Genomic DNA, 27,964 nt, shown 5'->3' on the forward strand with positions numbered 1-27,964 from the left:
AACAACATAACATGATTTTGATCATTTGAACGAATAATGGCAAAAAACAAGAAACCTCAGCAACAAATCTCATTGATGAGGAGTGGAACAGTGTGTGTGTATGTGTGTGTGTGTGTGTGTGTGTGCGTGCGTGTGTGTGTGTGTGCGAGTCTGAGTGGGAGTCTGAGTGAGGAGGTAATGACCATGAGTGTCCACCAGATGGCGGCGGACCTTGGAGGGTCAGTGTGAGCGTGTGTAATGATCTCGAATGGACGCCAGAGGGAGGCAGGCGTCTCGTTCGGGCAGTTTTGTGTTTGTATGTTTGTGGTTTATCCACTGGATGTGGTTGTAACTGCTGTGGAGGGGGGGGGGGCCTGCAGCACCACCCCAGGGCCCGATACCATCAGGCCCAGACACCGCCACCCCAGCACCCGGCGGCCCCCCAGACCTGGGGAGGCCACGGCGAACCACCCCAAAGAGCCACACCCCAACCCAGAAGGCACCAGACGGAGAGTACAGAGAGGACCCCCCCCCCCCCCAGGCAAGCGGGGCCCACAAGAGAAAGATAAAGGGCGCAGAGCCCCAGGCCCCCAAGCTGCCAAGCCAGGACCGGCTGGAGCAGGGCCCCCAGGCCGAGCAGGATAGGGAGCCCCTCCGATCCCAGCGGCAAAGCCCGTCGCACCCCTCGGGGCCACCAGCCCACCACCACCCACCCAACCCGGCGGGACAGAGACGGCCCCAGCTGCCGAGCCACGGACTCAGCTCGACTACCTGGTCTGGACCAACTCTCCCACACCAGGAAGAGCGAAAGCCCAGCCTGTGTTTTGAGGGCGTGGATGAAATGTGTATCTGAGGTGCAGTTTAAAATTGAGGGGTAGTGGGAGCCCGGGCGTTCTACCGCTGCCAGGCATCAGAACCCCGAAAGCCAGCTTTGCCCTCAAGACCCTGCGTGACTAAGTGTAGTTAAAATTGTTGTTGGTGCAAAGTCGGGGGAGGGGCCAGACCACAATTAAGTAGCCTGGACCACTGAGTTCAGGTTGACCTCATGCGGTGGCTCGGAATTGTAAAGTTCATTCATTTATTCAGTCTCACTTATATTCTATCTCGCAAACGGTGTAACATGCCTCTTATCCTAAACTTCATCTCCTCCTTCACCTCTGCTGTTTGTTTCAATGTGTAACAATGATCAGAAGTTGCCTTTCATTCTCTGAAGGTTTAAGTTGCACCGACAGCTTCTGCACCACTAGGGGGAGGCAGTGCTGCATGTATGACCCAGGAGGTCCCGGATGAAACACGTTTCATTTCATTATAAATCCTGACTTTTTGGTTCAATGCTTATTTATGTTTTACACACGTTACAACGTTGCTGGAATTCATTGTGCAATATAAACAATATCTAGTGTTGATTAACGCCATACAAAAGTGAATGTGTGCTTGTTAGATTGTTTCTTTTTCAGCAATATAAACCATTTGAAAGTCTGATTGTACAACTTTCAAATGTTGCCTTGATGGTGAGGAGAATGTATTCATGGAATGAAAAGTGGAGCTTTCTTGTTTTCTTTGTTGTGGTTCTGTTTGGAGGATTGGATGATTAATAACACCATGGAAAAAATAAACACACGTGCAAATTAATGTTTTATTCATTTAACCAAATGAATCACTCACAATCAGCTCAAACTGCTTAATGGGGTTGAGGTCATTCCATTCCCTCTGGAATTATCTCAGACGAACTTGCTCTTTTAGGACGAGTCATTTGAAATGAAGGAAAAGTAAGCACATTTTTATTTCAATAAAAATCACAAGGTGCTTCACCATAAGACACATTGACACACATCTGAACACAAAACACTGAATTATCAAGAGCTTCTCTGTTTAAAAATGTCTTTTTTAAAATAGTCAGGTTTCAGAAGGATAGTTTTGGAATTCATCTTGACCTTAACCTCCTGCCTCCTTGACGCCTGCTATTTCAGTGGAGGAGATGATGCCTCACAACTTCACCTTGCCTCAACCAAAAAAGAAAAACAAAAGAATGTTTCTTTGTATGTGCCACAATCAGTTAAAGAGGTTTCTTCAAACATTGATGGTAGAATCTAGACTGAACATCTTGTTCGCCCTCATGTTGAGGTTGCAAAGCACATATTGCCATATTTTCATTTTCATTCATTAGCCTTTATTTAGTCAGGAACAGTGGCGGCCGGTGATACATAATCTAGGTGGGGCTCTTCATTATTATTTAATTTCAGCCAATGCTAACTTCCTTTAAATGCAGTGTGTGTAACCACTTTACAACAATCTTGCCTGTTTTAGATTGTGAGAGGCCCCAGTGATAAAACATTATAGTTCTTTTAAACAGCAAGTGAACAGAGACCACTTATGACTACAACTCTTTTATTATCAACCTAACAACACATCAATCCATCTATCCAAGTATTTACTGTAAGAACGGGCTCTACTGGTTATCAGGAACAGTTTGATCTCTACAGCAGTATTATGTGATATCTAACAGGTGTAACTGGTGAGCTTTTAGTCAAATATCTGCAAACCCGACATTACCTTTATCTGGGCATTTTACACATACACACACACGTGCTACTTGCACATACTTCACAGTGACCATGGCCAGAGCTCCAGCATGATACGACAACACTTGGTTAAGTGTTGTCGTATCATCAGCATGGGACAAGTGAAGGCTGCAGTGACTTTGGTAACACTGCAGTGAACATCTGTAACATTATTGGATATTTTTTATTACATTATTTATTTATGTGCTATACACACTTAGTGTGTGTTAATGTGCAGTACACACTTTGTTTAGTGTGTGAATGTGCAGTACGCACTTTGTTTTAGAGTTTGTTAATTTACAGTATACACTTGGTGTGTGTTAATGGGCCGTATACACTTTATTTAGTGTGTGTTAATGTGCAGTATACATTTAGTGTGTGTTAATGTGCAGTATACACTATATTTAGTGTGTGTTAATGTGCAGTATACATTTAGTGTGTGTTAATGTGCAGTATACACTTTGTTTAGTCCTAGGGAAATGAAAATTCAACCTCCAAAAACTCTGGCTATCGCAGCTAGGGACATTTTTTTATGTCAACTGGTCCAAGGGTAAAATGTTAAAATACGACAATCTGCGAGAAAATAGCTGATAAACCGTGGTATTTTTGCTGCTCGGCGAAGCGCTTCTGACAATAATAGAGTGACATCACTGGATGTGCACACGCCCAATTTGTGTTTACATTATGGCGGATCAGAGTTTTGACGACGAAGAGGCTGAATTTAACGATATTTCATCATCATGGGCATTTCAAACCCAGTGATTGATGAAGAAGACACAGAAGGTGGTTCTGCCATCGGTTTTCACTGCGGCTTTGAGGCTTCCTGACTTTTGAAAGAACGACCCAGCTTCGTCGATCATGTCGAAGCGCTTTTCCGACTGCATGGAATCACCGAAGATGAGTCCAGGTACTACTTGATCGTCTACTAGCTGCCCGAGCTAGCGGCTAGCGGCTCCCGCCGCCCGTGCTCCTTTCCTCCTCTCTCAGTCTCTTCCATGCTCAATCTTTCATCAAGGCTCATAAAACGCAGACTATAACTTCAAAACACTGTTAAAACTTTGATATTTAAGAGGAAACAAGCCGATATAAACACAACAGATGGAGATCTGCACAACTCTTGACGTCACGCCCACGAAGAAGGATTCCCCCGACTTCCTCGGCTGGAGATTCAAAATTCAAATAACTTTGTTATGCGACAACAGTGGTGGGGCAGAGTCGGAGGAACCTTATAAGGAGTACCACAACTATCGTTTTTTGCAAAGTCGTGTTTTACATTTCACTAGGCCTTTAGTGTGTGTTAATGTGCATTAAACACTTTGTTTAGTGTGTGTGTTAATGTGCATTACACACTTTGTTTAGTGTGTGTTGATGTGCAGTACACACTTTGTTTAGTGTGTGTGTTAATGTACAGTATACACTTTGTTTAGTGTGTGTGTTAATGTACAGTACACACTTTGTTTAGTGTGTGTGTTAATGTACAGTACACACTTTGTTTAGTGTGTGTGTTAATGTACAGTATACACTTTGTTTAGTGTGTGTGTTAATGTACAGTACACACTTTGTTTAGTGTGTGTTAATGTGCATTAAACACTTTGTTTAGTGTGTGTGTTAATGTGCATTACACACTTTGTTTAGTGTGTGTTGATGTGCAGTACACACTTTGTTTAGTGTGTGTTAATGTGCAGTACACACTTTGTTTAGTGTGTGTGTTGATGTGCAGTACACACTTTGTTTAGTGTGTGTTAATGTGCAGTACACACTTTGTTTAGTGTGTGTGTTAATGTGCAGTACACACTTTGTTTAGTGTGTGTGTTAATGTACAGTACACACTTTGTTTAGTGTGTGTGTTAATGTACAGTACACACTTTGTTTAGTGTGTGTGTTAATGTGCAGTATACACTTTGTTTAGTGTGTGTGTTAATGTACAGTATACACTTTGTTTAGTGTGTAAATGTGCAGTATACACCTTAGCCGTGTTTCCACCGCATGAAAAGTGCAGGGACGGAACGGAGGCTTACGGAGCGGTATGGCAAAGCATAACCAGAGCCAACCCTGGTGCCCGTTTCCACTGCAGAAAGGAGCTTAAAAAGTAGGCGGGGCTTAGAACTCCACAGATATGTGATGTTATAACAGTCGTCTCAGCCAGGCGGCAGATCTGGATCTTATGAATCCTCTGTTGTTGTTGTTTACATCCTCCGCTTTGTAGTAGTTGTTTTGTCAACTTTTATTTTTTGCAGCCGCAGAGCTGCAGCTCCAACTTCCGTGTTGGTCCCGAGCTAGCGAACGCTCCAGCGACTTGCCCCGCACCCGAGCACACCCCGGCTGGCCGCAGCACGGAGGCCTGCCGGTGTGCTGCACCGGGACAGGGGTTGCCCTTATCTTTCTGCTCAAACGCCGGACATGGAGGCTGCTCCGAGCGTCTCTTTGCATTGTGTCCGCCTTCTGCTTGACTACTGGCAGCGCGGACGCCGAGCTTTCCGTTCAAACGCGATGCAGCGGCGCTGACCGCGGTTGAAAAGAACGCTGATCGCCACTGCATCGCATTTGAACAGAAACCTCAGACGCGATGCAAAGACAAACACGGTACGGCGCACCCCCGGCACGGTGCACCGACGCCATGCTGCAAACAGAAAGCTCCGACGCGATGCAAAGTCCCGAGCCCCGGTCTCCCCCCGCCTCACATCCGCTCTTTCACGACCAACATGAAAGTTGTGCAGCAAAGAAAAGAAAAGGAAAAAACAACTGGTGCAAAGCTGACCACACTAACAGCAGAGGATTCATACAGCCGACACATTAAAAAATTGAGGGCATGTAGTAAATCACTGAACAATAAGGAGACGGCTCCTCAAACTCAGACCCGTTCCATGGTCCTGGTGCCCAGACGGAGGGTTAGCGGAAAAGCGACCGCCTTTGGAGTGGTTGTTTCCGGTGAAGTGAACTTTGAGCCACCTTGGTCTGGCGCCATGAGATTAGACTAGAGTAGTTTCACATCCTGTGATGTATACATTTTTAAGGCTTGCACCAGATAACAGATACTTTGAGGTCAGTTTTGTCAACTTAGGTTGTAAAATGGGTCCTGGACCAGCCATCCTGATGGGATTTTATGGTCACTCATACCTTATTTGGAAGGTCCATGCAGTATCATTTGGACCTCTATTAAATGAGACAGATCCCACACTCACTAGAGGAAGCAGATTGGCAACACGAACTCCTGGGTTGAACGTTCTCCTGTATTTTTGATGCTTAACTACTTGTGCATTAAATCCTTTTCTACGCAAGCAAGAAGGCATCACTGAAGTCTTTTTTCATCCTCACACCTGTTGTTGGCACAGGGACAAGGGTTTGTTGTTCAATTCACCGGAATATCACAAATTCTTGCAGTGGAAATGCGAACCGTAGCGAACTATACCTGTCCATTCCAGCACTTTTTCATGCGGTGGAAACGGGGCTTTTGTTTAGTGTGTGTTAATATGCAGTACACACTTTGTTTAGTGTGTGTTAATGTGCAGTACACACTTTGTTTAGTGTGTGTTAATGTGCAGTACACACTTTGTTTAGTGTGTTAATGTGCAGTATGCACTTTGTTTAGTGTGTTAATGTGCAGTACACACTTTGTTTAGTGTGTTAATGTGCAGTATGCACTTTGTTTAGTGTGTTAATGTGCAGTACACACTTTGTTTAGTGTGTTAATGTGCAGTACACACTTTGTTTAGTGTGTTAATGTGCAGTATGCACTTTGTTTAGTGTGTTAATGTGCAGTACACACTTTGTTTAGTGTGTGTTAATGTGCAGTATACACTTTGTTTAGTGTGTTAATGTGCAATACACACTTGGTGTGTGTTAATGTGCAGAATACACTTTGTTTAGTGTGTTAATAATGTGCAGTATGCACTTTGTTTAGTGTGTGTTAATGTGCAATACACACTTGGTGTGTGTTAATGTGCAGTATACACTTTGTTTAGTGTGTGTTAATGTGCAGTATGCACTTTGTTTAGTGTGTTAATGTGCAATACACACTTGGTGTGTGTTAATGTGCAGTATGCACTTTGTTTAGTGTGTGTTAATGTGCAGTATGCACTTTGTTTAGTGTGTTAATGTGCAGTACACACTTTGTTTAGTGTGTGTTAATGTGCAGTATACACTTTGTTTAGTGTGTTAATGTGCAATACACACTTGGTGTGTGTTAATGTGCAGAATACACTTTGTTTAGTGTGTTAATAATGTGCAGTATGCACTTTGTTTAGTGTGTGTTAATGTGCAGTATACACTTTGTTTAGTGTGTTAATGTGCAATACACACTTGGTGTGTGTTAATGTGCAGAATACACTTTGTTTAGTGTGTTAATAATGTGCAGTATGCACTTTGTTTAGTGTGTGTTAATGTGCAGTATACACTTTGTTTAGTGTGTTAATGTGCAATACACACTTGGTGTGTGTTAATGTGCAGAATACACTTTGTTTAGTGTGTTAATAATGTGCAGTATGCACTTTGTTTAGTGTGTTAATGTGCAATACACACTTGGTGTGTGTTAATGTGCAGTATACACTTTGTTTAGTGTGTGTTACTGTGCAGTACACACTTTGTTTAGTGTGTTAATGTGCAGTACACACTTTGTTTAGTGTGTTAATGTGCAGTACACACTTTGTTTAGTGTGTTAATAATGTGCAGTATGCACTTTGTTTAGTGTGTTAATGTGCAATACACACTTGGTGTGTGTTAATGTGCAGTATACACTTTGTTTAGTGTGTGTTAATATGCAGTACACACTTTGTTTAGTGTGTGTTTGTTAGAATGTTTTTATATATAGTTTCCATATTCATGCTTAATCTCAGTCTTATTTCTTCTGTCTTTATTTAGCAGCGTCACTCAGGCGCTGTTGTTTAACTTTGACTAATCATGTGTTGTGAGCCTTGGTAGAAACACTCTGAGCAATATGATAAAACAGGAACACTGTGTCTTCCCACGCGTAGAGGACGCCTTGAGATTGTGCTTTCTCTTGATAACTGTCAAGTGCAACAACTTGTCTATTTCTATGATGCATATCCTGTAAACCCTCCCATTTGTTAATGGAAATAAAAAGCACAGGAGAACGGCAGGAGCTCAGAGGGTCAGGAACGGTGACTGGAGCACTTCCTGTCCGTTCTCCTCATGAGTAAAAGAAACTTACCCTTGTTGTCTTGTTCTTTCTTGCAGATTTAATAAATGTCTATAGCCTAAACCTGACAGTGTTAGTGTGCAGTATACACTGTTGTAAATTGACAATGTTTTGCAAATGGGTGCAGTCAGTAAATTCTGAGTTGCTTCAGTGAGACAGATATCGTAATGTACCAAGTACCATGCAATGTACCAAGCAGAATTGCTGTATTGTGTAACTATAATACAATAATAAAAACTATGATAATAATAAACAGCATTTGATCATTATAATAAGGTAATATAATATAGCAATAATAATAATTGTACAATGAGAATACAATATTTTATTAAATAAAATAGTAATATGAGAATCTATTAATTATAAGAATATCAATAACAAAAACAGTTGTCAAATGTAATGTATAGCCATAGCCCTAAGCAATAATGTCAATAAAAACCTGACCACATCTGAACGTTTTCTGGGTTTGTTTTATATATATATACTGGATTACTGACAAACTTCAATCTGTCGGCGGTTGGCGCAAAATAATTTCTGAACTGACCCCTTTAGAATACCTGACCAGTATCATACACACCAGTAGGGATAAGCCGGGTACTCGTTTCAGACGAGTATCCGCTACGGATAACGCATTTTTTTCGAGCATAACACGAGTAAAACTCGTCAATATCCGTGCTCCTGCTGAAGGAAAATCCTCATTTGGAAACTGACTGTCTTCACACTCTGTGATTGGCCGGTCACACAGACACACACCTCTGCAGCAGCTTGGACACACAAAGAGTGACTGTTGCTCCCTCCAGTACTCCGAAAGTTTTCTTCAGCTCGCCTCAATTTTGGTTTGTATGCTATTCAAAGTTACTTGGTGAACTTGTTTCGTAACATACAAAACAAGACAGAGCTGAAAACGGCTCTTGTCCTGTTGGTTACTGCCTCCACTCCGATTGTTATTTTATTAAAAAAAAATTTACCGTCTGCCTGCTCTTAGTTTGGCTGGTGATGTAAAGTCAGTTGGAAAATTTTGCTCGTACTGAACGCGCTGCTTTTGAGAAGAATACAGTGAACAAGGCTGACATATTATTTTCCCGTTTGCCTCCACTGGATGTTTACATGAATCACCAGGTTCACACAGATCATTAAAAAATAAACGGTCTTACAGACCACTTACACACATACACACATAGAGCTGAACACACAAAGTAGCCTATATTAATATGTTTATTGTATATGGCTGTTCATAAAAATAAATATAATATACATTTTACAAGTCAAGCTGTATATACGAACATGAAGCTCGTTCCTTTATTTTGATGCAATCACAGCACTTTATTCAGTACTTTAAAATGTCCATCAGCACTTTAAGAAGCACACAGCAGTTTAAGATAAAGATATTTGTACATATATAAATGAATTTGCACACAATTGTTGTTTTAACTTATTTATTGAATCTTCTGTTGTCTATAGGTCCGGTCACCTGTGGAGAAACACAACAATGAATAGAGCAATGTGCAATATGTGTATTTAAGAATATCTTATTCTTTTAGTTGTTGATGTGTGTGCTGTGAATGTTTGAAGATGTGGGTGAGAGTGTTGTGGTGTGTGAGGAGTTTCCACTTACCTTGTCTTGTGTTCAGACCGGTGTCCAAGTAAAAGATTCCCCCTGGGACGGACACGTTAAAGAAAGTTCCGAGCTGGACCAAGAGGAGGAGCAAGTGGGGGTGTTGCACATAGTTTTAGTAGAGTTTACAACTTAATTTACTATTTAGGTGTTTGGTTTTAGAGGTATTGGTTAATAGGAGTTTTCTTTCATTAAGTTATAGTGATGGTTTTGGTTTGGAGGATTTTAACTTGGTTTTTAGACACTAATGTTGACTTTTAGTACCTATGGAGTTTTTAATAGTTTCACCCAGTTCAGGGAAGTGTATTTAAGGCGCCTTTTTACATCATTCACAGTGCTGCTACTGGAGAAGCCACACTCCTCAATCCTCCAATGCAATTTTAGCACTTTGTAAGTTTTTGTTTGTGCACTTGTGAAAATAAAGGAAAGAAAGACGTGGACCACCTGCAAAGCTGACTCCTCCCTGATTTTACTCACTGCTCAAACCGGTCTTCAGCCATTCTGAGGCCATATCGGAGATCTGAGGCCCAACAATACTGTATATAGGATATAGTGTTTTTATACATAGAATATTGAATCTCAATTCTGAGGCTGTTTTGTAAATAGTTTTCAAATAAACAATGAATAGGGTTAGGGTTAGGCTGATTAATCCATATCAATTTCAGACTTAAAATAATGTACACATGTAAGCCCCACCCAGTTTCAAGTGAACCACGCCCACTTCCGGTTTCGGCCCCGCTCACTCCGGATACGTATACAGATCATTTCGATGGTTGAACAGATACAGATAGTGGTGTACGCGCTCATCCCTACACACCAGTATAGACCAGTTCTACAGAGTGTGGTGCCCGTACTTGGACTATATTGGATCAGACCTTTCAACCATCCTCCTAAAAGGATTCCTGTGCAACTGAATTGTGTTGGTAATTGTTCTGTACATATACTGTAATTCTCATCCACCACCTCCTATATTTTGTATATTCATCATATTCAGAGCTGTTGTTTTGTTTGGTGCCGGTTATAGGCACTGTGGGGTTTTGTTCAAATAAAATCTAAAAATTTCAAAGAAAACAAAACATAAAGCCTCTATGCAGCAGAAGCACAAATTATCTACGGAATGGTAATTTCAAAGAAGATTATACTAAAACTCTGGAAGTCAGACACTGATAATTTAAGAACTGGCTGAATGAGCTTGTTGGTATATTGCACATGGAAAACATCTGATATACTATAATGGACAATCTTAGTAGATTTTCGGATATTTGGGAGCCATTTCTGGCTCACCTTGATAACTACACAAAACTTCACCAACAAGGGAGCTCATAACTGCCAGTAACACTTCTGCTGATATTTTTGTGTTAGTGATGCAGCGGCATGCAACAATTACTGTTTTTGACATGTGCCCTCCTTTTCTTTTGCTTTTTTTGCTTGTTTTTCTTGTATTGTTCTGTTTGCTTTTTCTAATATTGTTTCTGTGTTTGTTTATTGTATAATTTGTAAAACACTGTAATAAAAATGTGCAGATGACGATTTTGACACCAGTGCGCGTGGGGATCCACACGTGGGCTAGAAGCTGCTGATTGGCTGAGAAGCTTTCAGTCAAAGCTTTCCTCAGGTTGCTTATTGGACGAACTGCTAGAATGAAAATCACTCACTATAGGCCTGGGTCAAAAGCATGGTAAAAACAGGCCTGGACCTAAAATGGATGGGCCCAGGCCCACCCGGACCCAATACCAGTGCCGCGGGCGCTGCATGCGTGCAGCAAAGTGGGGTCACTTATTATGCACCTATTTACTGGCTGAGTTGACCTGCCTTCAGTACAAAACATGGGGGAGCAGGATACCCAGTCTCATTCCAAATTGTGTAATAGTGTAATTGTGTAATTGTGTTGGTCCACTGCACACAAATATAGTCATTTCACAAAAAGCCCTCTGAAGTTGTGAGAAGGTTACGTTTCATTTCCCCAGTCTTTTCTATGGGCACACTGTCATGTCATGTGACTGACGACTTTCCTCCGGGCTGGAAAGAAAAACATGGTGGATCTCTGGTCTATTTTTGGTGGAAAATGCTGGATTGTATGATAGTTTGTGGCTTCAGCTTTGTTTTGATCTCTTTGAAGCGACAAATATAAACTTTATTCTCTTATTATGCATTCGATTTATGTATACGATCTTGTTAGAATTATAACGTTTTCTTTGACCTCCGAACTGTGACGCTTCCTGCATGGACTTATTCAAACTGTTAAAATGGCGGCGGACTGTTTTGTTATTGAGCTGTAGATGATGGACAAATACCGAAATGCATCATGGGTACCGTAGTTTGTTCTGTCTGTGTGAAGGTCCGCCAATAGGAGAGCACGTTGCTTACGCCTCCTTCCAGCGGTGGCCAATGGGAAGAGGGGATTTACTGCAGCGCGTGTTTTATATAGAGCGGACGCTCCGGCTGCCTCACGCTCTCTGTTTTTTCCTCCTCGTGCTGAGCCGACGTGTTTCATCCTTGGCTGTTTTCCTTCGCGTTTATCGGCTAAGTATAAGACTAATCTTTGTTAGGCCAGTATTTCTGTCTTTTATAATAAATTACTGTGTTAATCCAATCTCAAGGTTTGTTGAACTATATTTATAGTTCGCCGCTGCTTCCCTTGACAAGAGATCTGTCCTCTCTTTCTGTGCTGGGGAGTGAAACGACAGGACAATCTCTAGTTTATTCACTTGGACGTACATTCTTCGAGCTCAATCAATAAAGCCGTTACAATCTTACGATTTCTTGTTGCTGAGGCAGGCATTGCTAGACACTATGGACAACGGACCAAAAGCAGTTCTGTGAGTTTTTTGTTTTTTTTAATAGACCTTAAAAGTAGTTACATTTGATCACAATAACACTTCTCTGCATTGAATAATGACTTCTGCTTGACTTTTAAAACTCCGTTCAACTATTATGTGTGATCTGGACATAATCTGTTGCTTTTGCCCACCAGCCTTTTCCTTTCATGCTTTCTGTTATTCTTTTATCTCTCACTCTGCTCTTGCTCACGTAATTGATTCTCAGTTATAAATTCAGTTGTTTTCTGACTGTGATTCTGTTTGTCTTTATTTAATAAAATGTTTTGGTAGTTTTATGTCATGTCTTTTCATGACTTTTATTTACTTATTGTTCATTCACATGTTTGTATTCATACGAAAGATTTATTTCAATTAGAACGGAAAAAGATTTTTTTTCTGTTCTCAGTGAAATAAATCTTTCAATCAATAAATAAATCCATCAACAGTGTATCTCCCTGGGGTGTAGTGGGTGGGGGTGTGATAAGCAGAGGGTACCTTCAGTATCAGGGTGTATTCACACAAGTTGGAGCGCAGGATGGGGCCAAAGGGTTTCTATCCCATCACTAAAATGCTCAAGTTATCTGTGGTTCCTGAAGGCATTAGAATGTGCAACAGTTAATGTGAGTGGCTGGAGAGCCCATCAATCACACCGTTACCTACCTGCTGCCGAGCAGATAGACGCTGAGGTGAGTTCACCTGTGATTGGCCAAGCGCAAAAGAGAGGAGCTCTTTCCAGGATACTGCATAAAAGCTGATGCCGTTTATTCGACTTAGACTCTTTCAACTTGATCACCAAATTTGTTCCTCAATTGAATTTTCTTGTTGCTATATGTTGGGATCTCACAAGACCACAGAAAGTTTGTTCATTTCTAAGGAAAGACAATTTTCATTTGTCATAATACACAGTCATGACATATGAATTTGGACGCAGGAATGTGGTTGACCATCACACCCAGTGAGGGGGACCTTTTGCCACAGCAGATCCTCCCCTGCTTTCTGTTGAAAAGATGCTTCCCCCATGTAGTCAGCCAGTCGCTGATTGGTTGACGCTCTCAAGATTCGACACCTTCGAATCCACAAACTTTCAACAAAAGCCTGCAAAAACCAGTCTTGCAAGAGAGTCTGGCAGCAAGTCGTCTCCTGTGAACACCAAGGAAGAGCTGCTTCCCAGCAGATTCGCTCACCCAGCGTTAGCATACAGCTAACACCAGGGGCCTTCACTCCTCAACTCCTCTGCTGCCCGGACCACGAGGGTCAGACCTTCCCTGGACCAAGAGATCAGCACCCAGAGTCTGATCTCCCATCAACCAAGGAAAACCAACCAGTTCCTCCAGGACGGACCAGGGAAACGACACCTCACAGAACTTCTTTGTGTTTTCCACAACCAGCAAACCATCACAGACCTGAGCGACCAGCTCCTCAGTCTGTACAAAAGGAACAACCAGGAGCTGCAAAGAAGGACTCCTGAAACATCAACTTCATCTTCTTCTCCTCGGCCTGCAGAATCGGCAAACCACAGTTAGCAGGAGGTGCTAACTACAGGAGAAGACACCAGCTTCCCTCCAGCAGGACAACAACCGAACTCCTTCAAGGAAGTGGTCAAAACAACTGGGCTTTACCTGAGATTAGTTAAACCTGATGCTATGATAGAACTGTTTAACTTTATGAAGATGTGTTGATTCTGTTACAGTGATTGAGTTCTATAGATAATGATATTAGGAGCCGTTATTAACCTGTAAACCAACGTTAGCTCTGCCACAGACACAGGGTCTTCATGCTAATCTTTGCTTTTCTAACTAGTTAACTCACAATCCTACACATATCACATCAAAGACAACATCACACAGTAACTGAACATCATCTGACGACTCCTGACGTTTGACAAAGTGAGTTGCATTCACATGAACTCATTCTAGAAATGGTCTTCTAGCAGAGACACACAGGAAGCAGACGCTAAAGACTAGTTTCCATGTTCCATTGTTCTCCAGCACATGGTCGAGATCCAGGACAGACCTCCTGCTTTCTGATAACCTCCATTGGAATGTAGTTTCTTGTGATCCGCCATCTTGTTTTGTAGTTCTATCACACATCTCACACACACACACACTCCCTCCACCTCTCTCTCTCTCTCGCTCTCTCTCTCTTTCTCTCTCCACACACACACACACACCTACACACACCCAGCTGTATATAGGTAGTTAGAATCTGTGTTTATTTGTTTTCATTGTAAATAAATAAAATTTTTGGAATCATACTTGTAGCATCCGCGGTCTAAGTACCTGGGTGTTCACCTCAACAATAAACTGGACTGGTCCCACAACACCGACGCCCTGTACAAGAAGGGCCAAAGTCGCCTGCACCTTCTGAGGAGACTGAGGTCCTTCGGAGTGAGCAGGACTCTGCTCAGGACTTTTTATGACTCTGTGGTAGCCTCTGCTCTCCACTACGCTGCCGTGTGCTGCCCCGGGCCCCTGGCCCCCTGGCCCCTGGCCCCTGGCCCCCCTGGCCCCTGGCCCCGGGCAGCACAGAGCGGGACAAGAACAGACTGGACAAGCTGGTCAGGAGGGCCAGCTCCGTCCTGGGCCCCTGGCCCACTGGAGTCTGTGAAGGAGGTAAGTGACAGGAGGGTGGTAGTTAAGGCCACCTCCATCATGGACAACACCACCCACCCACTGCACGGGACTGTAGAGGAGCTGAGGAGCTCTCAGTGGCAGACTGAGACACCCTCAGTGTAGGACGGAGCGCTACCACAAGTCCTTCATCCCCACGGCTGTTAGACTGTACAACAAGACTGTAAAGTAACAGCAACCGTATGTGTAACAACCCTGCATCTATGACACTTTATCAGTGCCACTTTATCCAACTCACCTTATCTATTCATCACTTAATTGACCACTTAGGACTGACCCTGCACTGCCAACACTGGTATTATTATTTTTTTCTTACTATAGTATGTCTATTGTAATTATTCTACACTTTGCCCCCCCCCCCCCATCATAGTTTGTTGTCCTTGTATCTCATCCTATAGTATATTTTACTTTAGAACTTATTATACTTTATTATAGGTTGGGATTTTTATCTTATTTTTTAGTCCTATTGATAGTCTCTGTATATAAGCTACCTCTATTCTACTAACTGTTTGCACATTCCTTGTCTTTCCTTTCCTCATGAGTGTCCTTAAGAGCTGAATGTACGAGTACATTTCTCCACTGTGAGATTAATAAAGGCGTATTTTATCTTATCTTATCTTGTCTAAAAGATGGTCTCTTAAACTGATGGTTCACAACCGTTCTTGAACCTTGTATGTGAACACACCGTAAGAGCTTGTTTCCTTATAAACCGGGTGCTATTGAACCTGTTGCGGTGTGACTTCGGAGGCTCAGGTGTGGATAAACCAGCTGGAGACAGATGAGTACAATGGAAGAGTTTATTTACAAAAGCGAGGGAACAGAAGGTTCTGCAGGCTCCGGTGGCAGGAGGCTGAGACTGGGTTGCGAAAGCAGGAGTTACTGGGGGCAAGAGTCGGGTCTGGTTACGGTGGGTCCGGAAGCAGGGGAAGCTGAGGCCGGCGAGTCTTCAAAGGGAAGCAGAAGGAAGCGGCGCTAGTATAACACAAAAACTGGGAGACAACACACGCAGGTCTACTAATGCAGGGAGTGTTACGATCCAGCGCCGAGTGGAGTTGAGCACCGTTTAAGAGGTGCAGATGATCAGGAGAAGACGAGCTCCACACGGTCGTCGCAGCTGAACAGAATCAGGTAATGAATCCAAGAGATGTCGGTGGGGAATCAAAAATGGCGGTGTTGTGGGCGCAGCCATACTTATTTACCGGTCGCCGCCATTTTGAAATAGTGCGTACCAGAAGTGACGTTAACAGACGCGACATACAGGAAGTGACGTGTCAGACCGCGGACGTCGGGAATTACGTTTTCGGAGGCTGCCCCACCGGAAGTGACGTAGGAGGACCCACTCGCCGGAAAAAAACTGTGCGCCGCGCTGTTCAAACGCACGTTTGTTTGCATTGCATTGTTTTCTTCACACGTGTACTTGAAGCTCAACAGAGTAAAGGATTGTCTTCTGCTAAGGTCAATAATTGCAGTTTTTTCTATGTGTAAAGTATCAGCCTGCACTAATAAGAATGAAATGGTAGGTGGCGTTATACCAGTGTTTAGAGACTATGTTTATACTCGCACTGGAAGACCGGAGCCAGATCACGCTTCACAACCTTCCATGAGGGAACAGATATGTCCATCTCTCCCCAACTGTGTCCGTCTGTCCACATATCTCTGCTGCTTTATTTCTCCGTCCAGACAACTCACAGTTGTGGACAGCTTTACTGTGTGCCTTCACTTATCACTCCTGCTAACTGCAGTTTCATCACAACATTTAGTTGCGTTTACGTCCTAAATGGTTGAATTTTGTCACGTGGGTGAAAAGCCTCAAAACGGTGTGCATCAGCCTGCACTAATAAGTAGGACATGGTTGATAGGTGTCATTATATCAGTGTTAGTGAGAGGAAGACTTGTTGTATAGTTATGTTGGGAGCAATTCAAGTAAGATCAGCTCAAAGTTTATGTTGCTCTTTTTTTTAATCTTTGTTCCATGTGTTGGTTTATTTAGACTCGTACTGGTATTTTTTTTTTATCATACTGCATTACTGGATTTTTACAACCTGACTGGGATTTCTGTGTTATTATCAGAGCATCCAAATTAGAGAAAGTTTAATGGTTATGAGGGAGATCGAATATCTTATATATAACATACTGCAATGAATCACTTGGATGCTTGTCAGTTTGCATTCATCAATGAGATCAGTACATTTGAACAAATACTAATTATTCTGATTTAAATATTTTTTCAGATGCAGTATTCAATCAGAATGTCACGTCATCGCAGCAGCGAATGCGTGGGCATAGAGCATTCATATGCACACCCAACAATGCACACAGCATCTGTGCTGACCACGGATCCAGAGACCGTAAAGGAATTGAGTGTCGCATGTCTGCATGCAGAACACTCCTATGACTCATCAATCAAGTTTGAGATTTTTTATGTAACACAAGCTCAACTTGTTTATTTTTATTCATCTGTATTGCAACAGATCTTCGAGATGCTGAAAGAGATCGAGGAGGTCACGGAAATCAAGAAGGGGGACCTGAGACTCATCGATTACATTTTTGATGTTCTGCTTCCAGAAGTAAGACGATCAATCGAATGGAGGACATCATAGAAGTAGTGGTCAATATTTTGTGTCTTTTGAAACCTATCTGCATGCACCTTGTCCATCTTTTTCAGATCATCATCAACATCCTGATGGCTGAAGGTCACACAAGGCTTCAAGCAGAGGTCATCATAGCCAGTGGGAGAAAGTTCTAACAAGCTGCTGTCGCCTGTGCTCTCATCCTCCCTGCCGGATGTCGAACAATATAGTGGTTTGAAGTCTTCTGTCCCCATTTTCAGAGTGTATCTTTTATCTATCTGTCTGTCCTCTCCTCTATCCTCTCACCCCAACCGGCCAGCAGAATGCCGCCACCTCTGAGTCTGGTTTCTGCAAAGAGTTCTTCCTGTTAGAGGGACTTTTTCCCTTTCCACAGTCGCTCACGCTTGCTCATGTGGATTTGTTGGGTTTTCTCTTTAAAAGTGCTTGTAAATATAATAAAGAACAATGACGTGATTCATGGATGGTTTTATTCTTTTAAAGTTGTCAGAGGTACTTTTTGAAGGTTTGTCATGGACATTTACTCTGAAGTAACTACAGTTACTCTCCATTCTTGTAGTTAGTTTTGCTTAATGCACCACACATTGTCACTGCATGAATGAAGCAGGCAGATCAGTTTAGTAGCTGAACTCTACAGATGTGGTTCCAGCGGCAGTGTCTTGCTGAAATAGGTTCAGAGAGATATTGAATATGGAATATGATGGGGGGGGGGGGGATTCTCCCTCTTCAATCCACTTGGCTCTGGACCTTATAAACACTCTGAGCTTTGTTCACATAATATCTACCTGGATGTTCCTCCAGTGTTCTTGTGCTTCTTCAAACTGAACATGATCCATGAAACCGTGACGTCACTGAAGCAGTGACGTCAGTTGTCCTTTTAAATATGGCGGCGACCACAAACACGCATGGCAGCGGCCAAAAACAAGTATGTCGACAACCACAAACGAGTATGTCGGTGCCCATAAGCCACCATTGTGATACCGCACTGGCGAGGTTTGCGTTTTGAGAGTAGTATGGCGCTGACCGTGAGCAATAATGGCGGCGTCCACAAACAAGTGTGTCGGCGTCCACAAACAAGCATGTCAGCGGCCGTACACCGCCATTTTTATACCGCACTGGCGAGGTTTCAGTTCTGGAGGAGCACGGTTGCATTGCGGATCATGTTCTCTTGCCTCCCACCGACAGTGACGCTGTAATTGTGCGTCGGAACAAAACATATTGCATGTAGTACTGCCTCCCACCAACAGTGGCGCTGGGGTGGTGATTCGGATCAAAATGGCCAAACAAGATGGCGGCGGTGGATTCCCCACCGACGGCTTCTCAATGAATCCCTCAGCAACTCCAACTTCCTCAAACACAGCCTGAAACAAAAGGGGAAGAGAGACAGAAGAGGGAAAAAACACCCAACCACGCCCCTAGGAGGTCTCTGAGGAGTGGGGCGTGACAGAACCGTAATCACCAATAAACTTCACCTTAAATAAAATTCTCAACCTTTACAGAGCACATGTCACTGTCTATAGACATTGGCGGTGTTTTCTTCTGTTTACGACAGTCACTTCCAACTTACGTCATTTCAAAATAAAAGCATACACAATATACTGTCATTTCAACTTAAAATAAACTAAAAAAATTGCACACTCAACATAAATCAAGTTCATTTACACTCCCACCAAATCATTAGAGATTAACTAGTAGCTAAATGAAGCGATAATGATTTTTTAATGAAGAAATAACCTCAAACCTTTTTAATTCTTTCAACACACCAAGTCCACGTGAAAGAATAAACCTTGAACTGTAACCTCAAAATAAGGAGTCTCAAGAAGCAGAACCAGTTTCTGCACCGGGCGTTCCACAATAGAAGGTTTTCCGGAACATTGTCCTTTCTGAAGTCTTCCTTTCTCCAAAGCGAAGCTTAACCTTTCTCACAAGTCCATCCTTGTCTGCTACTGTGTCCATTACCCATGCCAATCGCCATTCATTGCGTGGTAAATTATCCCTCTTTTCCATGACAACATCTACAACTTTCACGTTTCTTCTTAGAGTGTGCCATTTCTGCCTTGTTGCAATGTTGGAAAGATATTCCTTTTTTCCAACGGGGCCAAAACTGTTCTGATAAGTGCTGCACCTGCCGCCACCATTTATGTGCATAAAGGTCCTCTCTGATGAATTTACCTGGAGGGGGCAGGGCTGCCTTTGACTTCCTAGTGAGTCGGTGATTTGGGGTTAATGGCTCTGGGCTGTTTGGGTCACTTCAGTTGTCCACAGTAACAGGCCTGCTGTTCACAATGGCCATTGCCTTGTAAAAGAATGTCCATAGGGATGCGTCGTCCATTCTGTCTGATGAAAGGGAAGCTGTAGAGCGCAGAATGCTTCAAATCGTCCTGATCTGTCTTTCCCATACACCTCCTGTATGGCTTGAATGAGGAGTGTGCATTTCGAAATCGCATTGTTTCTCACCAAGAAATGTGGCAATACGATTGGAGTACACTTGCTTCAAAGCTTCTTGCAGTTCATTTTTAGCACCGGCAAAGTTACTTCCTTGATCACACCATATCTCACTGACCGCTCCTCTATGAAACAGCGGAGCACGTTGATGAAGGCGTCCGTGGTCATATCGTCCAACATTTCTATGTGCACTGCTCTGCAGCAAAGGCATGTAAAAAGAAGTCCATAATGCTTCTGCACTTTGCGAGCTTGTTTGGTTAGAAAGGGGCCGAAACAGTCCATTCCACAAAATGTGAACGGTGCAGTTCGATCCGAACGCTGCGTTGGAAGATCGGATATTTTTTGTTCCTCAGTGCCTCTCCTGAGTCTGCGAAACTTAACACATTGGTGCACAAAGTTTGCCACAGCCTTGTTGATGCCGGGAATCCAAAATCCATTTAATCTGATCTCATTGATTGTCAGTCCTTTCCCTTGGTGTTGCACTTTACTGTGGAAATGAGCTATTATCAGCTGAGTGACATGGTGGCCTTTGGGTATGATCACTGGGTGCTTCAGTATGGAGGAGAATGTTGCATGTTTGAGCCTTCCTCCCACCTTGAGCAGTCCATCACTGTCAAGAAAAGTATCCATTTGAAACAGCTTGCTTTTGTGAGGAAGTGCCTTTCCGTCTTTGAGCATTTTTATCTCATTTGCATATTAATTTGCTTGCATGTCCTTTAAAATCACACATTGTGCATTTTGTCTTTCTTGTACTGTAGTGTTACCTGTTGTTTTGTCTCTTTTGACAAAGCGAATGAGTCGAGCTATGGCTTGAGTGGCTTTGTACCATGAAGAGAACTATGTTAACTTGTCAGATAAACCACTGTGTTCTGTTTTGAGTGTGCTCAGCACATGTACCTTTTTAACCTCTGGGTCTCCGAGTGGTACATTTGTGTCAATGTCTTCCACTGGAGGTAATTCTCTGTCCCACAGAAACTGTGGTCCTTTGAACCAGTCCGATGTGATGAGCTCACTTACACTCGAACCTCTTGAAACGACGTCCGCAGGATTTTGCTCAGAAGGGACGTATCTCCACTGCGGGGAAGAACTGTTGAGCCTTATCTTTTGAACTCTGTTGTCCTTGTTGTCATCCTTGAAGTCAGATTCGAGAACCTTGAGCACATCAGCGGGAGTCACGAGGGGGAGCTCTTTTACTGTAACTCTGTGACACACAGCAGACATGCTTAAAGAGTCATTGTGGGAAGATGTGGGGCCTACAATACTCCAACCCAATGCTGTGCGGACTGCGTAGGGTTCATTCTCTCCTCCAAGGATTACCTGCTTGGGAGCCCGTGCCTTAGAGCAATTGTAGCCAATTAACAAGCTAATCTCACACTCAAACTGTGGTGGAATCTCATTCACTATTTCCTTGAGATGATTCCATTGCTTTGCCGTTTCACAGGAAGGAATGTGGGAGCGGTTCACTGGTCTGCAGTCTGTTGTGTAAGCAGGAGGGAGTTTGATCGTTTCTGAAGAGTTGTAGCCTCTCACTTTGAGACCTGAGACACGTTCACTTGGCACAACAGCATCTTTACCAAGCATCGTAGTGAGCCTATACCTTTTTGGAGTAGATTTAGCCTTAAGGTGATTAGACACATCTTGGTCAATGAACACTGTGTCACTTTGGGTGTGCAAGAGTGCATTAACAAGCTTTTCTGTTTCTGGATGTTGCTCTGAAGAGACCCATACTGGTACTATCATAGAAGTGTTGTCATGTTGATCATTTGTCTCTGTGTTGAGAGAGAGGGTAGTTGCAGCTCTGAGTGGTGTTTGTGGCTGATTTGTCATTGTCATAGTTGAAGTCATGCAGACAAGTTGGGTGTTTTTTTCTTACACACTTCACATATGAGTCTGTAACGACAGTCCTGTCACGGCTGGGAGCCGGCGCGTGGAGTGTCCTGAACCCAAAAGCAGACCTCAAGCAGGAAGTTGTTTGCAAACCGTAAATGTTTATTGAGGAAACGGGTAAAGGGGAGCTGGAACGGTGACGGGACCCGGGGGAATCTCTGGGGGGCCTCTTGGAACCGGGACGGGACCCGGGGGAATCTCAGGGGGGCCTCTTGGAGCCGGGACGGAACCCGGGGGAATCTCAGGGGGGCCTCTTGGAACCGGGACGGGACCCGGGGGAATCTCAGGGGCCGGGACGGGACCCGGGGAATCTCTGGGGGGACTTCTTGGAACCGGGATGGGACCCGGGGGAACTTCTTGGAGCCGGGACGGGACCCGGGGAATCTCAGGGGGGGCCTCTTGGAACCGGGACGGGACCCGGGGGGACTTCTTGGAGCCGGGACGGGACCCGGGGAATCTCTGGGGGGCTTCTTGGAACTGGCGTCGGAACAGGAACGAGAACCTCCCCGGGGAGGACACTCACTCCCCGGGGAGGACAACACCGACTCACCTCCACGCGGAGTGAAGACTAGGCAATCTTCTGGCACCGGACCCTCCTCACTGCAGGGCTTAAGACTGCTTGACAATCAATTAGCTGATTGCCTGCAGGAGTGCCAGAGAGGATCCGGTGCTGGAGCGAAGTGTGTGACTCCTGACAAGTCCCTTGCACTGTGTCCGGGTTTGAGACAGCCATAACAGTTTTTTCTCCTTGATGAATTTTCTTCGTTCTTCAAGTGACTTTCCTTTAAACTGTGGGCAACTGTGAAGTTTGTGTCCGTTGTCTTGACAAAGCATGCATGGTGGTTTGACATTTAACCTTGGTTTGTATTTTCAGTCTCGTTTACTGCGTGTGTGTGGAGAACACTGAAGGTGGGCCTTTTTTCCCTTTGGAACTCTTTACTTGTGCTTGAGGTGAAGTCTTGTGAGTGAAGTGCTTGAAACAATGTGACCGGGTTGCACACAATCTCTGCTTCATATGACTAACTTAGCAAAGTCCTTTAAACTCAGAAACTTCCCACTTTCTTTCATGAACTGAGTAGCTTGACGATTCCACCTTGCAGCTGCCCAGTCTGGTAACTTTTGGACCAGTTTTTGATTCACCTCACAATCGTTGAGAATGGTTAAGCATTCAATGTGGGGCATAGCCTCATAACACGTTTGAATGAAGTCGGCATATGCCCTAAATCCTGTAGAGTCCTTTGTTTGTATCTTTGGCCATTTTGCTAGCCTTTCCCCGAATGCCTTTTGTATGGCAAAGGAGTGTCCATACCTTTCGTTGAGTCGCTCCCATGCATCCTTGTATGCATCACTGTCATTTCTGTAGAAGATGCCATCAAGTGTCTTTCGAGCTTGACCTCCAACATATTTCTTTAAAGGTATAGTAGAGGATTTTCTTCTTCCGGGTGGATCATCAAAATAACTGGTCCTCCCAATTGTCAATCATTCTGGTGATATATGACGTAAGCCCGTCGTACGTGCTCGTCCCTGCGCGCAGCTCACTCCACACGGTTCTCATCAAGCCGCTGGCCGACCCGACGCATTATTCTGGGACATTTTTACACAGTTTCACCCCCTCTGGTGCAAATCTTCTTGTAAAGTGAGCTTATGTGAGCGATGCCGACTTGTGACTTGTAAACAGAGCGTGCACGAGGAGAACTGGGCTCGTGCACGTCTCTCGCACGCGTTTTAGTAGGCGTTCCGTCTCGGGAGCAGGTACAGCGTTGAGCATGCGCATTTTTTTCAAACGGTGGAGAGGGCGGTTCTTTCCTAAAATTCCTGAAAATCCTCCTGTATACCTTTAAGTAGTATAATTTGTCAGCAGGTTCCTTTTATCAATGAGTGCAGTAAAGGTATGGGGTTATATTTGTGCCAAAATTCTGAGCGAGCGATGGGAGAATTTGAACGCAAAAAAATTTATTGTGCAAGCACACTAATAACATTTTGGGGAAATATTTAAATTGCGCAAAGACAAACTTGAGATTGCGCTCAAAAATCATTTCTGCGCTCAGATTCTTCCTCTGCGCGCTCAACCTCTCTCTCGCGCTCAACCTCTCTCTCTCTCTCGCGCTCAATCTCTCTCTCTCTCGCTCGCTCAAATCTCTCCACGTCCGCGCTCAAGTCCTGCTGTGCGCTCGCTCAAAATGTGCAAAGCCCAAATGTGACAGACACAGTTGTCCACCAATCACAGAAATTTGGGGCGGGCGTTGAATTCTGATTGGTTACTTCTGGATTCTGGAAGTGCCTCATAACCAATGAAGAAGAAAAAGAAGAAGAAGAGGGAAAAACAAACTGCGGGGGAAAACATGTTGTAATCCAGGATCATTATCTTTAGTTTTCCTTATTTCTGTTTTCCCTCGCAGTTTCTTTTTCCCTCTTCTTCTTTGTCGGTTATGAGGCACTTCCAGAAACCGAAGCAACCAAGTTAATGTTTAGAACTCGAATGGGAGCTGAAACTGTTGGGGGCTGCTGAGCAACTCTTCTCGGGCCTACATTGGAAACACTTTTTCTGGACGGCGTGACGTCACTGTGCTCGTGCACGGCTCGTGAGCCCGCTTGGAGCGCGCCTGGGGTCCCGTGGCCGAGAAATCCCAGGGACAGTGAACTACACACGGTCCCAGAAACGCAGTGGAGGAGCGCACGGGACAGCTGTGGCTGAGTTGCGCTACGTTCGTGAGGAGAAGAGAAGAGGGAGAAGAGGGGGAGAAAGAAAGACAGAGCCCTACTGTGTGTGCAACTCTCCAGCTTGTCCACGTAGTCTAAATATACGAGTTAGGCAGGATTTAGACTCCAGGAGCAGAGGGGCAAGCAGAGAGCGAGAGAGAACTGCACGGTGCGGAGGTTCGCGTGGATGTAAATCCAACGCACAGACACAGACAGCTTGAAAACACGGGATCCCCGAGTTCCCCATCAAACAGCCACAGGAAGGCGGAGACTGACCGCAAGACTATGAAAGAGGCAGCATTTCCGGCGCGAGCTCAGAGTCTCTCTCTGATTCTCACTCTTTCTCTTTCTCTCTCTCTCTCTCTGTCGCTCTCTGCTGACCTGGTTCTGGCCAGGAGCTATTCATAGTGAATGGCTTCAGAACCGGGGAATATTCTTGTAAAGGCCGGTACTGTTCCTGTTTTCTCTCCAAAGCTGACAAAGACAATGTTGGTTTTTCAGGTCTATTACTAATAGTTTGAAGCATCAACGTCCTCATGTGCTTTCACTATAGTGATGAACTTTCTTCTCAGCTGATCCATCCACAGCACCTCTTGGTTCACAATCATTCTTAATGATGCCTAATGAGTAGGGTTGGGTACTGAAATTCGGTTCCAAGTAAGAACTGAATCAAAAATGGCGGGTACACAAAAAACATTTTTTTTTTCTGGGTACCAATTAGGGCTGCTCAATTAATCGAATTCTAATCGCGATGACGATTACGGCTCCAGACGATCTCAAAATTCAACATGAGAGCAGCGGAGTGTGACACCGAATACCTCCGACTAGAAACCCCATCTCGCTACAAGTTCCCTACTGTGGTGATCAGTTCAGGTCATAATTCATCCAGTTACTGAGGGGTGGCGGAGAACTTTATTTTGTAGAGAGGCGGGGTTTGTGAGCACAAGTAGTTTTGTTGTTCCATCGTGTGAGCGCTCTGTTGGTGATGAGAGAAAAAAAGAGATAAATGAAAAGTGTTTCCAAATGTGTTCGAATGGAAAATGAAGTTTGGAGTTCCTTGCCTCTGACGCAATTTTGTTTTGTATCAATTTATCTAAGTATTTATGTTGGACTTATTTATTGAAGTAAATCTATCTGTTATTGTATTTTATTTATTTCTTGTTTTCAAAAGATTGAGTGCAGTCCAACAGTTTGTTTTTTACTACTACATTACAAAATATTTCTATATATTTAACATTAAATAAATGCTGTTCCAAATTCAAAGACATAATCGTGTAAATAATCGTGATTTCAATCTTTAGATGTTGAGACTGTGGACAGACGAAATCACCTTGTACTGCAGGTGACAGGAGGAGCAGCAGGGTGGGCGAGATACAGGTTCTGGGAGATTCCCACAACACACTGTAGACAAAAGAAAAGTGTTAAATGCACAGGTTCCACAAGTTGAGAGACTCTTAAGATCAACACCAGGAGACACCAGATCACTTTGATTGATTGTGAGGACAACACACACGGAGTGAGGTGGTATTGAAAGGCTAATTGCAGGAGGAAAGGTTTGTTTTGTAGAATGGGTTAAATGGTCTCTTGTATTAAATTCAATGTAATTTGGATCAAATGTCTTTGTTATTTTAAAAGCATGTTTTGTTGTGAGATGTAATTTAATTTAATCACAATAACCAGCCAAAGTATTTTCTATGTTTACTACGTTTAAAACTAAATGATCAACCATCTCAACAGTCAGTTCCATAAGTGTCATTGATGTTGAGTAGTTGGTCCTGAATCCATACTGACTACTGCTCAAACTATTGTATCTATTAAGGAATTTGTCCAGTCTGTTTACAAATAATTTTTCAAATACTTTTGAAAATTGTGAAAGCAAAGAAACTGGCCTGTAATTGGAGATATGTTTATCGCCATTTTTATATAGTGGAATTACTTTTGCTGTTTTCATTTTTTCCAGAAATACTCCTGTATAAAATGATAGATTGCAAATATAGGTGAAAGGCTCTATTATGCTTTCTATGTATTACTTTGTGGCGGCCGTTAGGACTCAGGCCTCTCACCCAGCAGGATGATGAGAAAAGGGGCGTGGTTTTCGCGCTTCCGCTCCTGGGCTGTTGCCGTACTGTTCAGTTGAGTTTTGGTGGTTGCTAAACAAAAAGGTCTACCTTCATCTCCTACTCATCCCTCATCCTGCCACATTGGTGGCCCCGTTATGGACATGTTCGAGGGAGAGAAGACTGTGACGTTGATTCGTCCACGTCTCCTCGCCAGACGGCAGTTTTCACCGCGGCTTTGAGGCTTCCCGACTTCTGACAAAATGGCCCGGCTTCGTGGTTTGAGCATGTCGAAGCGCTCTTCCGACTCCGAGGAATGACTGAGGATGAACAAAGGTACTACTTGATCGTCGCCGTCTTGGACCAGCAGTCGACCCGGCAGGCAATGCAGCTGCTGCGCGCTCCCCCGCGGCTCAAGCAACTCCTGCTTCGGAGGTATTGAATTTCTGCCGCCGAGAGGGCGGACGGACTCCTCTCCTTGACTAGTTTAGGGGACGGCTCAGCCGTGGACTTTTTTATTTATTTATTTATTTTATTTTTTTTAATTATTTTTAAATACTTTACAGTCATTCCAATTTGCTGTTATAGAGAAAATAGAAAAGCCCAACATATCCACATGAGCAAGCAGATGTGTTTGTGACTGTGGAAAGGAAAAACTCCCTCAACAAGGAGAAACTTTGTAGAAACCAGAGTCAGAGGTGGAGGAATTCTGTGGACCGGTTGGGGTGAAAGGATAGAGGAGAGGAGAGGAGAGGAGAGGAGAGGAGAGGAGAGGAGAGGAGAGGAGAGGAGAGACAGAGATAGGCTTGCTGAAACAAAATAAATAAAAAATAAATAAAAAATAAAAAATACATACAATACCCTTGTTAGTGCTACATACATTTTTTTTTGGATAATACATTAACCACAGTGATCTAAATATTTTCCAACTGCCATGAGATTAAGACCAGCCTGAGCAACAACAGAGCAAAAACCAAAATAATGACAACAATTATAACAAAAGCAAAAATAAAAGGACATAGAACAAAAAAAAATAAAAAAAATAAAAAAATAAAACAAACAAACAAACAAACAAACACAACAACAACAAAAGCAAACAACAACTTAGTTTTGATAATTAACAGAACAATCTCGTCAATGAGGAGTGGAAGTGTGTGTGTGTGTGTGTGTGTGTGTGTGTGTGTGTGTGTGTGTGTGTGTGTGTGTGTGTGTGTGTGTGTGTGTGTGTGTGTGTGTGGTTTGTCCTCTGGATGTGAATGGAACTGTTGTGGGGGGGCCGCAGCACCACCCCGGGGCCCAAGGCCACCAGGGCCGGACGTCGCCACTCCGGCACCCAGCGACCCACCGGATCCAGGGAGGCCCCGACAAACCCCCCTGGAGAGCCACGCCCCAACAAACCCCCCCAGACCAGGACGAGCGAAGGCCCAGCCAGGCCCGGCCGGAGGACAGCAACCCCCCCCACCCCATCACCTATTCCCAGCCCACCCACACACTCACACCCAAGCATACGCATACACACACAGACATA

At 43.8% G+C, this 27,964-nt stretch overlaps 1 protein-coding gene across 1 annotated transcript in view; it reads right to left on the reverse strand.

The window, feature by feature from the left end:
- Positions 1–382: 382 nt before the first annotated feature.
- LOC308145356 (GTPase IMAP family member 8-like) overlaps positions 383–27,964 on the reverse strand; it is a gene marked incomplete at both ends in the record, with an annotated part of 53,464 nt that continues 25,882 nt past the window's right edge. The window contains 3 exons of the mRNA XM_080516753.1: positions 383–427; positions 590–828; positions 4,848–5,041. Of these exons, the coding sequence (XP_080372879.1) occupies positions 383–427; positions 590–828; positions 4,848–5,041 (478 nt within the window). The remainder of the gene's footprint in view (positions 428–589; positions 829–4,847; positions 5,042–27,964) is intronic.

The sequence above is a fragment of the Blennius ocellaris genome (genome assembly GCF_963422515.1).
Source record: "Blennius ocellaris genome assembly, chromosome: 3".
In the NCBI taxonomy this organism is placed as follows: domain Eukaryota; kingdom Metazoa; phylum Chordata; class Actinopteri; order Blenniiformes; family Blenniidae; genus Blennius; species Blennius ocellaris.